Genomic DNA, 14,737 nt, shown 5'->3' on the forward strand with positions numbered 1-14,737 from the left:
AGCAGATTGCAGAAAGATAGACCTCTGAGTGAATCTGTAATTCTGTGAGCAACTCAATCTGCCTACTTACTTTGCCTGATTTGGGGTCATTTTTAAAATAAAAAATTCAATAGTTACATAAATATTTATAATATTTACATACAAGCCACGCCCACCCAGGCACATGACCACCAAGCCATGCCCAATCAGCAAGCCACGCCCACCCAGTCACATGACCACCAAGCCACACCCACAAATTAGGCCACACCCACAGAACCGGTTGCTAAGAAATTTGAATCCCACTCCTGGGTCATAACTTGAGGACTACCTGTACTCCTTCCTCCTTCTATTTTCCTCACAACAACCACTCTCTCTGTGAGCTGGGTTGGACTGAGAGAAAGTGACTGACCCAAAGTCATCCAGCCGGCTTTCAGGCCTAAGGCAGGACTAGAACTCACACTCTCCTGAACTTTAACCACTAGTCCAAACTGACATAAACAAACAAACAAACAATTAAATCAAAGTACCAGGTTCTCCGTGTGTGTTGCCAATCCTTTTCTGCCTCTCTCTTCCTCCTCTTCCCAGTCCCTGCAGTCCCTGACATTGTCCCCCACCCCACCCCGTGACAAAGCCCAACAGATCTTGCCCACTGGAGGATGCCTTTAGATGGCATCAGGGAGAACATTTCCTCAAACAATGGAGCAGCTAAAGATGTTTTGGGCTCGTCCCTCTCCTGGACTGAAGACAGGGCTAGACTGGGGGGTGGGGAAAGGGCTTATTTATTGCAAGTGGGGACTCAACAAAAGTACAAGCAGGGAGGTTTCGATATAAAATACCGGATGCTCTGTGCTTCTGACCTTTCTGCCAAACCCTGAAACTCTTGGAAAGGAAGCCCCGATGAGGTGAGCACTTGAGAGAGGAGGGACTTTCCAAAGCACACAATTGCAACAAACCTCCAGGGCCGTGGAGTGGCAAGGGCAGTGGCTTTGCTGGCTTCCAAGAATCTTCAGTTGCCATGGGCCGAAGAGATATCCCACTCCTATCTGGGAAAGGAAAGACTGGGAAAGCGTGCACCCTTTGCTTGGGAATCGCCACGCTCCTTTTCCTGTTTTGCTTTGTTGTCTTCCTGATTTTGTACACACAGGAGCGCCACGAAAAGATCATGGTCCACGAGGCTCTGGAAAGCAAAGCTCAGGAAAGGGATGCCATGTGGATACAACTGCTGTCTAGCAATCAGACCCTGATTGAAACAAAACGTCTTCTGGAGATGAAGAAGAAGGAAAACAGAGACCTCAAGTCTACCTTGGCCACCACTAACCAGACTTTAGGAGAGAAGATGCGGCTTTTGGAGGAGACACAACAGGAAAGGTCCTGGTTACAGGAACAACTGGGAATTGTGAAGCACAACCTCACAACAATGGAAGGGCACTGGAACTCCTGCCAGGCTGAGCTGGTAAAATATTTTTAATAATATTTAAAGGCAAAGTACGTACCTTAACTGTTTTCCTAAAAGAATTCTAATCCTTCAGCCAGGATGCCATCCGGATTCATGGGAATGGCAACTTCCATAATCGCCCTGCAGGATAGCCATGGTGTAGTCTGGCTGGGAATTCTGGAAATTGTAGTCTCGGTGTATCAGGAAGGCATGACATTGGGGATGGTAGTTCTCATTGTGTATTTTAGGGTCTTTGCTCACTCTACCTGTCCTTGAATCAGAAAAAAAAAACATCTACCAGCATGAAATTGTGGTTGATTCTTCTATTCCCAGCTTTTGTAATCTTCTGGTTTTCCTTCAAGATAATGGTGGACAAAACATAATAGTTCTTACAATAGTTCTCAAGGCTATCCTTGGGGTGGGATAGGGTGTCAGAGAAAGAGAGAAAACATTGCTTTGCAATTTTGCATTGCCAAACATTGCAAGCAGTATTGCTAAAGATAACTTAAGCCCACTTCGCTCATGAGCCAAGGCAACATGAAGGCAATAATAGGGGATAGCAGCAGAAAAAGATGCTTCTGGCCCGTATTACTTGTGTGATTAGATGTAAATAAGAGAAGGCCTCCAGAACAGTAGTTCATCTCTCGGAAAAGCAGATGAATGCAAATCTATAGAAAAGCCTGGAATGTCCTACTCTACTTATTCTACAGATACAGTATATCTCGCCCTTCTGAAGTTTTTCATCCTAATTCGTTTATCCTTTGCCATTTGGTTGGGGATGATGGAAATGTTTGTTCAAAACATCTGAACTGGGTCAATTTAGTTCCTGCCTTCCTGCCTTCCTTCCTTACTTACTTACTTATCTGAAACTTCAGGATCTTACACACAGAAATCCATCAGGAGACAATAGCTGTAAAGCAAAAGTAACAGTCTTGACAAGGTCACAACAAGGCCAGGAGGCACAGAATTGCCTTTAATGCTGGATTCCAAGCATAGTTTTGCTCCAGCTCCAAGGCTGCAGACCATAGCACATGTTAGGTTTGCTGCCAATTTTGGGCAGGGCTAGGAGTGGTTTCTGGGACCCCCCCTCCAAACTATAAAATGCTTTGCACTTTAACCCTCACCACAGGGATTTCAGGAAAGGGGCCAAAAATACTGATTTATTCCTGGTGATGCCAGGAATTGATTACTCTCCCAATCAATCATCAAAGGTTGGGGGAGGGGGAGAAATTGGTGGAAATGTTTGGTGCTCTAGTAATTGAATTGACAGCTGAAAAAGGCATTTATTGTCCTGGTAGATAAAGACCTTAAGACCCTACCCCAAATTGTTTAGTCTACTTGGGTTAAATTTTAGGATGAATGGTTTAAGTGCTCTATTGTGGATTTCTAAATATATTGTGCTTGCTGACACATGACATAACCCCACTATATATCACAGGACAAGGCAAACACAGACATAAAAATGGAACTTAGATATGGGAAAGAGGAAAATGGTGGCTTGGATGCTGTTTTTAACAACGAATGTATATATGGCAAACATCAAAGTTTTTATTCATAACAAAAGTTGGTAAAAACAGCATTAATCACCCTTATAATATATTGGCACAGGAATGTGACTCAACCCCATTGTTTCTGTGCAGACTGAAAGTTGTACTATCACTCTCCAGCCAATTTTTTCCCAACTATGAAATGAGCATTTGTTTATTTGCTTATCAAATTTATATCGCTCAGAGCCACCCAGAGTTGCTTCTGAATGAGATAAGCATCACATAAATCTAATAAATAGATAAATAGCCATAGACCTTCCCAATTTCCAGCATTGTAAGTTGGTTAATCTTTATTTTCATTTCTAGTACATTGTTCAAGAAAACACTACATCTTTCATGGCAACAATCGCTCAACAAGCTGCAGAAGGACAGAAACTCAAAGGTGAGGCAAGAAAAGGAATATGTAAGATGTGCCTTCCAGAACTAGATCAATAGAATGTGAAAACAATCCTGCAAACATGAACAAACCTTCAAAATGAAGAATTTGGTTCTGGGTTTGCTGGCTCTCATTTCCCAAGTCCTCCAAGACATGAGAAAGTTCATTTTGGGTTCAATCTTCCTGGGCTGTAAATGAAAGTCTCGTGTTCTGATTTCACCTTTTATCAGTCATGTTTGCTCATAAATGCATGAGTTTTCATGAAGGTGATCATTAGACATAATTGAATAAAAATGGAACATGTTCACTTTCTTTTTTAAACTTGGGTGCACTGGAATTTAGTCAAGCTATGGATGTACTTATTTTATTTATTAGAGTTTTGTTATCCAATCTTTATTACTCATTCCCTCCTATTTTCTCCACAACAACAACCCTGTAGGTGAGTTGGCCTAAGAGAGAGGGACTAGCTCAAAGTCTCCTAGCTGGCTTTCATGCCTAAGACAGGACTAGAACTCACAATCTCCTGGTTTCCAGACCAGAATCATGCATTAAAGTTTTATCTTTTTGACAATCCATGTACCCTCCCAATTACCTCTAAACACAGTTTCTAGAACTCAGCAACAAAGTTTTCCATCTTCATTTATGAGAAACAAATGTATTCTAGTTTTGGTTTCTTATAGTTTAAGGAAAATCAGAAAAACCTGAGGTCCCATTCCCAAAACATAGGAATCTCAGATGCTGCAAGGCTCTTCCCATTTCACCTTCTCTCCCATTCTGTAGTGATTCTCTCCTCTCAAATATGTTAGAAGATTGTAATAGACTTATTTTAAAATAATTTTACTGACTTAACAGGACAGAAAAAAGCCCTCTAAAGTTAGGGACCTTTCAATCTTGTTGGATTGGATACAGGTCCCAGACCAAAGCAATAGCCTCAATTTCTGGCACATGGCTGCTAACCAGGGGTGGGATTCTACCAGTTGCACCTATTCGCTAGAACCGGTTGTTAACATTGTAAGCAGTTTGGAGAAGTGGTTGTTAGAAGAAATTACTGGCCTAATCCTGTAAGGAAGGCAGGAAGGAAACATTCTGGTGTTGCTTACAGAAACTGCCCCTCCATTAACCCTTATTACATTCTTGGCAGGACTAGACTTCCTGTCTCTGGAACTTCTCTGGAGTTTTTCCCCCCTCCTTTGCTAGTACTTTGCTTGTGTGGAGTGACCATTCAAAGTTACAATAGCACTGAAAAAAGTGACTTATGACCCTTTTTCACACTTACGGCTGTTGCAGCATCCCCACAGTCACGAGAGGCCAGGAGAGGAGATGCGTGCCTCGATGTGAGTGATATTGAGTCGGCCACACCCAGCCAATAACATGACCACCAAGCCATGTCCACCCAGTCACATGACCACCGAGCCACGCCCACCACCTAAGCCACACCCACAGAACCAGTTGTTAACAAATTTGAATCCCATCCCTGCTGCTAACTTTTCAGGCAAGAATTTGGAAGTAAGTTGCCATTGCCTTGTTCTAGGGTTCTGCACATTCCCAGTGCACAGTATAATAGAGTTGGAAGGGACCTTGGAGATCTTCTAATCTAACCCTCTGCTCAAGCAAGAGCCCCTATATCATTTCAGAAAAATCATTGTCCTCTTTAAAACCTCCAGTGTTGGAGCACCCACAACTTCTAGGGGCAAGTTGTTCTACCGGTTAATTGTTCTCATTGTCAGGAAATTCCTCCTTAGTTCTACGTTGGATCTCTTCTTGATTAGTTTCCAAACATTGTTTCCTGCCTTTTCTTCAAGTGCTCTGGAGAATAGCTTGACTCCCTCTTCTTTGTGGCAGCCCCTTAGATACTGGAGCACTGTTATCATATCACCCTTAGTCCTTGTTTTCATTAGATTAAACATACCTAACAATGTAGTTTACATTGTTGTTGGTTCCCTTGCCAAGAAGTAAAGCCCTTAGCCTTTTGGAATAGGCAAAGTTAACTAAGTACTTACAAGGATGACTGTAAGATGTGATCAAAAAGTCAATATGGCAGCCACAACAGTGCGGTCAAACTTTCATTTTTTTAAAAGTACTAGTCCAGTAAAAGAACTACCTGTTGAATGCGCAGATTTAGAAACCTGCACTTCAGGGAAGGGGAGGAGATAAGGAAGGGATACAAAGCAACCATCCATATGGAAATCTGATGGGCACTTTCTTGCCTGCCTTAGATCTGATTGAACACCTTCTGGAGCAGATCAGCAGCAAAAAAACGCAGTTGGCAGATGCAAAGCGTGAATTCCAGGCGGAACGGTAAGACCAGCTAGATGAAATGGGGTGTGTTTACCTTCATCTCCATAAAAATACAAAGATTTGCTTGCTGAGTTGGGTCAAAATTCCATCCACCTTATAATCAGATTTCCAGCAATGCTCATCCTGATGTTTCTACAAAGTCTACAAGTGGATGACATAACCACAGTCTTCTCCTACTGCTGGACAGAACCACAATCTTCTCCTACTGCTGGTCCCCACAATTGTCTGAAGGTAGATTGCTCCTGTTTAGTGGAGCTCTACTTTTCTAAAACAAAAATTCTCATGTCTGCAGGTTTCTCTTAAACCTGTAACAAGCCCTATATAGATGTTGTTAGGTTAGCTACCATCATCTTGATCTTAGACCATGGGTGTCAAACTCGATTGTGTCACGTGACGTATTGCGAGGTATCATGTTTTTTGCCTTTGTGGAGCTGGGGTGGGTGTGGCCTGTGTGTGACACATCTGGCCCGTGGGCCACCAGTTTGACACCCCTGCCTTAGACCATAGGAATATTGTGAAAAAATTGACCACATGAAGGCAAGAACCCTTTGCAATTTGTATTCCCATATATTATTTTGAGTTTCACTGCCTTCAATGTGGCAATTCCATTTATATATACAGTAGAACCTCTGGTCACAAACACTTCTGACCACAACCAAATCAGGTTCTAACCAAAAAATTCACAATTTTTTTTTGCAGCTGATTTTTCCTTCTGCACCATTTTTTGGGGTAAGCGCCAAATTTCCAAAATTAGGTTCGGGTCATGTTATGACCAAATTTATGGAACAAATTATGGTTGTGACCAGAGGTTCTACTGTATATGTCTGTAGTATTAAGGGAGGGAGGGAGGAAGTCACTACTTAATCCTAATGCTATACAGTCTTCCTCAGGGCCTAACTGGTGTGTAGGACTACAACTCTCATAATTCCCAGCCTGTATGGCCAAAGTAATATGCTAGAAGGAGCCTTCATTCAGGGTGCCTCCTTCAGATGTCTCACATTGGGGTAAGAAATTCAACTCTACTGTATTTATAAAATTTAGCAATATGTATTAATTTCAAAGGAATAGAAAGTACAGGATCTGTCATTTTTTCAAGAGCTTGGATACTCAAGAGAGATTTTGCCATACTGGCCATTCTGGCTGGGCGTTATTGAAGCTGTTGACTTTTCCTTCAAGTCTCCATTTCACAAAAGTTTTACCACTCCCTGTAGTTTTGTGTTTCATTTTCCACTGACTTCATTGTTTCTTCTTTCAGCCATCCTCCTATTGTGTGAATATGCAAATCAGCTCTAACAGGAAGGAGGTTGGCAGTTCTTAGAAATTTATTTTGGCAACTACCAGAACCTCTCAAATTCACATCTGAGAAAACTGTCCAACACACTGCACATTTTCAAATAGACCCTAAATGGTGGGTAATTTAGTGTAGTGTTTCTCAACCTTAGCAACTTTAAGAGGAGTGGACTTCCATCCCCAGAATTCCCAAGTTAGGAAAGCTGGGAAATTCTGGGAGTTGAAATACCTCATCTTAAAATTGCCAAGATTGAGAAACAATGGTTTAGTGGGTTTTGGAACTGACCCAGGGGCTGGACTAGATGATCTCTAAGCTCCCTTCTAGCTCATGCATTGGATGACTCTGCTTCTAGCCTCCTCCTCAATTCCTGAAGTGATAGGAACTTCTTTCATTTCTCTTCTCTGGTAGCTACTGCAAAAATAAATGCGGAATCTTGCTGACCCGTCGCTTGGCGGCTGTGTCTTTACCGTGTTCACTTTCACATCTAATTTGACTAATTATTTATTTCCTCAGAAACAATTTTGACAGGTATCGGGAAGAGGTTGCAAAGCAGGCACAAGGAAATGATATTCCATGCGGCAAAGGCATCCTTAGTGATTTCAACCTGGTTTTTCTGCCCTTCATCCTTGCTGAGCTTCTTCTCTTCGTATAGCTTGGTGGACAAGAGATGGACATTTCAGCCTCTTTTATCTGCGCTTCTGTGGTGGACAATTGGTTTGGGGGTTTCTCCTCTGCTCTTCAAAGCTTTTCCAGCTGTTGGAGGTGGGACTCTGGGTTCAAATGGCTCATCATCATTTTAACACTAAAATACTTTGTATTCACTTAAGGGCCAGCATTTACCTGTCTCTTTCGCATTCCTGGAAAACTAAAACTTTTTGTGGCTTCTCATTTCTCCTAGTGAGTTTCCTATATTTTGGTTTTGATATATACTGGAGTCTCTTATTGGGTGCAAAAAGTTGGAAAAGTTGTCCATAAAGTACAAAAATGCAGAAAACTATTAAGCATCAAAGAAATCGGGAGTTTCAGGCAGTTCGAATAAGTATAAAGATTCGCTACAAGCTGAAGCTCTCTGCAAGGACCTGACCAACTAACAGTCAAAGAAAATGGGCGGGAGATAAGAGGGGCATTCAAGCTGGGCAGAACTTAGATCTCTTGCAGGGGCACAAGGACTTCTGACTTATGATTCATTTGACGCCTCCCTCAGGCTAGCTTGATCATCTCCTACAGAAACATTGTTCATGGACCATTGGCAAACTGTTGCTGAATTTGTGTCTACAATGTGATGGGAAAGGAGAGAGTGAGAATGTGTGTGTTGGAGCTCGGGACATTTGAACATTGACTTCTAAGCAGGCAATAGGGGCATGGGGGCACTGTTCCATCTCCAAATGTCTTGTATCTGGTGCACTGATGATGTAACCTAATTGGTAATGAAACACCTGCAAGAAAACCACCAAGCTCAGAGAGCACCAAGGACCTCTAAATTCAATCCTATTTGTAAAGCTTTGAAGGCACATTTTGCCACTTGAAGATCCAGCTGCACAGCAGAATCTGCTCATAAAGAACATATAAAGAAAACTTGTACAAGATGTTTCACAGATGGCGCTTAGCACCAGCAAAACTAGCAAAAATGTCTAAAAGTAAATCAACCAAATGCTGGAAGTGCCATCAAACACCGGGAACATATTACCATCTGTGGTGGACTTGTATAGAAGCTAAAAGATATTGGACGGAGATACACACATAGATGGAAAAAATGATTAAACAACATATAGATTTGAAACCTGAAATATTTTTTATTAGAAATGGTACCTGAAGGTTACAGTAAAGAAAAAACATATTTAATCATACATGTATTAACAGCAGCTAGAATTGTATTTGCTCAGAATTGGAAAAGCGACAAGATACCGATAGAGGGAAAAGTAATTGAGAAAATATTTGAATGTGCAGAAATGAATAGATTAACATTGGTAATTAAAGAAAAAGAAGAATCTGAATATTACATTGTATGGGACTTATTTTATCAATGGTCAGAAAATAAACGAAAATGGATTAGATGAATACATGAAGAAATAAGAGAAGATTGTTAAAAATAGATATATTGGATATGACTTATGTGAAAATGTGATTATTGTTATATTGATAAGGAAAATATTAATCACAAACTGTATTATGTGTACCTGGTTGACACACGGTTGAAATGGAATGGATTTATTGTATATAAAAAATAAAAAAAATTAATAAAAAAAGAATCTGCTCAATGGCTGCATTAAATATAGCTGAATATTCTTTTGGCTGCTGATTGCATGGTTTTAATATATTTAATATGGCATTTATGTTTTATAATGCTCTTTCAATATATTTTGTTTATTGTTTGGGGTTGTGTTTTAGCAATTGTGAGCTGTCCAAAGTCATATAGTTGAGCTAGGCAGCTGTACAAATTGATATAATATATAAATAAACCAGGACTACTTAAAATAGCCATTCAATACCAATACTTCAGGAGCTAGGCTGTTGATAGTTTGTTTGCTGGTACTGGGTTGTTGTGACTGATTGTTGTTCTTATTTGCCTTTTCCAATATGTAAGGATGAAAGAAAGAAATAAAATCAGCAAGAAATAATTACAAAACAATCCAATCAAGGGAGCCCAGAATCCAGTAAAAAAGTACTAAGCCCGAAACAATTAGCAACATTTAAAACAATGTACTTTTTAAGATGGAAAGATTATCATTTTTATAGCCTCCCTGCCTTATGGAACTTGGCTATTGGTCAATTGCTGCTCCAGCTTCAAGGCAGATCTATATGGTTACCAGAAGTGGTATCCAGCGGGTTCTGACCAGTTCTGGACAACCGGTAGCGGAAATTTTGAGTAGTTTGGAACAGGGGTCACCAACCTTTTGGACCTCAGGGACCACCAAACTCATAATTTTAAATCCCACGGACCAGAGACCCTGGGAAAATCCCCCCAAAAGGCTGCAGGAAAATTCCCCACCCCGTTTTCCTACCAATCGATCATTCTTTATTTGGGATTGCAGGATACCATCTCCACTTCTGTTCTTAGGGAGGGTTGGGAGAGAGACTTTTGGCTTCATGTAAGGAAAGCAGCAGAAGCAGCAGAAGTCTTTCTCTCCCTCAAACTCCATCAGAATGGCACAGCCTCTTGGAGCAGGAGGCCTTGCAGGGTCCCAAAGACTCGTTTCTGGTGGAGGTTGGGGGAGAGAAAGAAAAACTTTTGCTGCTTTCCTTGCATACAGCCAAAAGCAGAAGAAGAAAGAATCAGAAAGCAGCCCGGTGGCCATGCCAGGCACGTGGGGCAAGGGGGGCAAATTCCCCCCCCTGCCCTTTCCTGCCTCCCCTCACAACCTCATGTTGTTTGCAATGCAAGCGACACAAGCCTTGTGTTCCTGAGGGCCATGTGGGTGGTGCAGCCTTGTGTTCCCACACAGCCTGGATTAATTGCTTTGGGGATGACATTTCTCTGCGGACCACCAAAATTTTCTCATGGACCACCAGTGGTCCCCAGCCCACTGGTTGGCGACCACTGGTTTGGAAAACCGGCAAATACCACCTCTGACTGGAGATTTTACAAGTCTCCTTCCCCTGCCACGCCCACCAAGTCACACCCACAGAACAGGAAGTAAAAATTTTTTGAATCCCACCACTGATGGTTACCAACTGAAAAGAGGACAGGTCCTCCTTTTTCTCTTCATATCCTCCGTCCGGTAGTCCTAGCCTTAAAATTGAATAGAGTCTGGCATTTAAGAACAGCCGTTCTCAATCTTTTGAGCCTAGAAGAACCCTTTCAAGATTTGGGGAATCTCTCTGCATATCCAGGCTCAAATATAAGCCAGAAGTTACCAAATTTTCATGTTCATTGCATGGGAGGCCTGTAAATATGCATTAACAGCATTCTTAAACTAAAGATAAAGAAACGTTTTTCCTTGCCTCTGCCTCCTTTTCTCTACTCCCAGACTCTGTGGGTGGCTACCTGGGCTGGGCCAGCCCAGCCCCAGTTCTCTTGCACCTGCCCTGAGATGGAGCCTTCCAGGCCACTGCACCAGCAGAAAGGCTGGCATGCAAAGCTGGCAGGCAGGTTTGGAGGCTCGGGTGGCATTGGTGTCTCTCCCTTGCATGCGCTGCCTTACCAACTGTTGTTCCTCTCTCTCCTTCCCTCCTCCTCCCTCACTCTTCAGCTCAGCTCCAGTAACTCCTCACACCTCAGCCTGGATTTTGCTTACCTTCCTGCCTGCATGTGAACGGCCCCTGCCCCCACTCCCCATGTATGCACATTCTTGCACACTCCAATGGGGAAACCCAGAGTTGGAGGGTTTTTGTTTGGTCTCTGCTTTTTTTAAAATAAATCAAGATCTCCCAAGGAACTCGTGGCGACATCTCACAGAAACCTAGGGTACCTTGGAATCCAGGTTGAGAAACCCCGTTTTAATATCCAACTGAGCATCTTTTCCCAGGGTAAGTGTCAGATGGTGCTCCATTCAAAATCCAAGAAAGAAATACTTAGACTCCATTAATTAGAGAAAAGATATCTTTTACTGGAAGTCAAGGGGTAGCAACAAAAGAACTCTGAATCTGAGAAAATGAGCGCATAAATCACATATACAAAATGATGGCAACGTTCCCACCCCCAATAGTTCAATTGGCTCATCCAATTAAAAGTTGTGTACAGCATCATGTGGGCATCTCCAGGTGGTGATGAGGCCTCTGTCCGTTGACCCTGACATATTTTGATAAAGAGTTGCGGCTGCACATACCATAGGATAGAAGCCTAAGCAAGAACCTTCCCCCCGCCACAACTTATCCAGTTCTGTTTTGTAACACCTCCAGCTCGCTCCCATAACCATGTCCCCTCTCCTCCCCCACTTACTTATGACAGCAGAAAGATGCAAAGCAAAGGAAGAAAATCTTGAAGGCTGACATTAAGTTAATAAGCACCACCTGAAATTGAAATTAATTGCACACTGAAGCCTTTACCTCCCAACCCACTCCAACACCTTAGGCCAGGGGTGTCAAATTCACATCGTCACGGCGGCATCATGTGATGCTAAACCAGGTGTGGGCATGGCCAGTGTGTGACACATCCAGCCCACGGGCCAGAAGTTTGACAGTCTTGCCCTAGGCCAACAGGTCCTGCTAGCAGGTTTTGTTCTCCAGCGTGTTCCCTATGGTGTGCTTGTTTACTCTATTGTAATCCTTTCTTCTCCAGTGAATGTAAATACAAACCCCATTTGTCCTCTTTTCCAATGAGCCATGTCGATATCTGGTGGCCCTAGACAGATCTGCAGAGCATGTGCTCTGTCTCCAGAAAATAGGACAAGGAGGGACACTGCAGCAGGCATTTTCAACATTAGCCTCCCTGCCATGAGAACTTCCTAACCCTGGATCCAAGAATAGCATCTTTACTCCTGACATTTAGGAAATTGTTAAAACCTTTTGAAGAATATTTAGGCCATGAAAATAAGGGATGTACATGCTGGAGGTAAAGTATGGCATGGAATGGGTGTAATGCTGTTAATGATCATTTTGAGAGAGTTTGTACTGTATGTTATGAGCCATGGTGGCACAGTGGTTAGAATACAGTACTGCAGGCTACTTCTGCCTGACTGCTGGCTGCCTGCAATGTGGCAGTTCAAATCTCACCAGGCTCCAAGTTGACTCAGCCTTCCATCCTTCCGAGGTGGATAAAAGGAGGACCCAGCTTGTTGGGGGCAATAGGCTGACTCTGGAAACCACTTAGAGTGGGCTGTAAAGGTCTGCAAAGTGTTCTATAAGTCTAAGTGCTATTGCTATTTGCTATGTTATATAAGTCTAAGTGCTATGTCATTAGAATGAAATTTGAGATACATTATTGCATTTTAGAAAAAAAAAGAGTATCTATATTTATGGCTGACTGGATACCTCTCTAGACTTTTTTCACAAAGTAGAAAAAACGCACTTAAGATTTGTGGTTTTCAGGATTAGAGAAAAATGGGTAATAGAAAAAATAGCCTTTTCTGGAATCATAGAGTAAGAGATACAGTAATATTGTAATTTTGTATTTGCTGCAAAGTAAATTGGGAGTTGTTCATTCTATGCCTTTTTACCCCTTTTCTGCACTTTTTCTTTTAATTATTATGTGTTATTTTATATTCTTAGTAAGACTTTAAAATATTTTAAAAGGTGCACAATTGGGTGGAGGCTGCTTAGATTTGTACCAATTGAAATATCACACCAGCCTATGTAATATAGAGTAAACTCTTGCTGTTGTGAATTGTGAATCATTATTTATTTTATTTATTTATTGAATTTATATCGCCACCTATTTGCCCATGGAGACTCGAGGTAGCTTACAGAATATAAAACAATAAAAAGTAAAAAAAGAATGAAATAAATTAATATCACAGAAATAATCACATGAGCCATTTAATGGACTGCATCCCATCCATTATGGTGTCTTCCGCTGTGTGAATCCAATTGTGTTTTGTACAGTAAGCCATAGTTTTGTCACTATGCTTGAACTCGGTCTGCAAGAAAGAAATGTAGGAGAAAGAATTTGAGGGGAAATATAAACCATGGGAAATGGTTAATGTAAGAAATGAAGCTCACACTTGAATTGTTGGAAATAACAAAGTGCTTTATTAGAACTTCTGCAAAAACTGATGGATCTCCAAGCATGAAAGCAAGTGAGACCACACCGGTTACAGATGTTAGCATATTTTATACATTCCTAACCTATCTCTGGCCGCTTGTCCACCTTCTCAGGTGCAGTTGATAGGCCCAGGTCAGTCACATGCTAACAGTCCGCCTATAATCTATCACACCTAAATGTTTAAAATAAGTTCAGCCTTTGCTGTCATCAAAACTTGCTAAGCCCTCAGCCCCTTCATTTCTTTGGTATTCCCTTATCACGTTTCTTGTTTATCTGTACAATGCAGTACCTGGTACATATCTCAAAGCCAGAAGCTGTGCGTGTCATTGCCTGGCAGAGTTCATGCTTTGGACCGTGGTGGTGCAGTGGTTAAAATGCAGAACTGACTCGGTACTGTTGGAAGAAATATCCTTCTGGGTTCAGTTCCAAGTGGGGAAAAAGACCCTGGATTCATGGAAATTGCTTGGAAGGAAGGTTTAATGGTGGACAGGACCACATGCCTTGAAACTCCTGGGTGAAAAAGGGAAGAGATGCTGAGAATCCCTTGGTTTTATACCGTCTATTGGGCCCCACCTTAGTGTTTCCTGTTCCTGTGTAAGAAATGTACCCCATTGGCTGTCAGACTCCCAGGGGTGGGGTGGGGGTCTTAGCTAACTTTGTAGGCTTTGTCTGGATCACATGGCTTCACCTGAGTGCTGGCAGATGCAGCCTTCCCAGGTGCCGTGTGGTGAGATGGGTAATCCTATCATTTCCTGAGGGCCATATCGTAATCCCATCACCATAGAGCTGAAGGTGGGGGGGGGCAGGGAGCTGCAGGAAGCTGCTTTGTCTTTAAAACATGTTTCTCTTTTTCTCATTGGGGAAATATAATATTCTGCCTTTTTAATATTTCCTAGAATATTTCATTCTTCTAGGAGATGGGGGGGTGCTAATTTTCTACAGTACTCAGGTTGACTCAGACTTCCATCCTTGCGAAGTGGGTAAAATGAGGACCCAGATTGTTGGGGGCAATAGGCTGACGCTGTAAACTGCTCAGAGAGGGCCCTAAAGCAGGGGTGTGTCCAACCTTGGCAACTTTAAGACTTGTGGACTTCAGTTTTTACCTACAGTATATCTATTATCTTGTAAGCAATTGACAAGTCAAATCAAATCAAATCAATAAATAAAAATT

The 14,737-nt window shown here is 42.0% G+C and overlaps 1 protein-coding gene and 1 long non-coding RNA gene across 2 annotated transcripts; one reads left to right on the forward strand and one right to left on the reverse strand.

The window, feature by feature from the left end:
• Window positions 1-637: 637 nt before the first annotated feature.
• On the forward strand, window positions 638-9,212 carry LOC113435230 (uncharacterized). Its single transcript, XM_087922825.1, has 4 exons — window positions 638-1,432; window positions 3,268-3,343; window positions 5,554-5,635; window positions 7,440-9,212. The coding sequence occupies exons 1-4, from the start codon at window positions 995-997 to the stop codon at window positions 7,576-7,578; spliced, it is 735 nt and encodes a 244-aa protein (XP_087778951.1). The 5' UTR covers window positions 638-994; the 3' UTR covers window positions 7,579-9,212.
• Window positions 9,213-13,324: 4,112 nt separating this feature from the next.
• Window positions 13,325-14,162, reverse strand: LOC148128410 (uncharacterized). The gene is made up of 2 exons (XR_015741556.1): window positions 13,856-14,162; window positions 13,325-13,441 (listed from the first exon to the last, which is right to left on the reverse strand). It is a non-coding gene; the product is annotated as an uncharacterized LOC148128410 (long non-coding RNA).
• Window positions 14,163-14,737: the final 575 nt, after the last annotated feature.

This window comes from Pseudonaja textilis, chromosome 1 (assembly GCF_049901715.1).
Source record: "Pseudonaja textilis isolate UNSWEBS1 chromosome 1, rPseTex1.2, whole genome shotgun sequence".
In the NCBI taxonomy this organism is placed as follows: domain Eukaryota; kingdom Metazoa; phylum Chordata; class Lepidosauria; order Squamata; family Elapidae; genus Pseudonaja; species Pseudonaja textilis.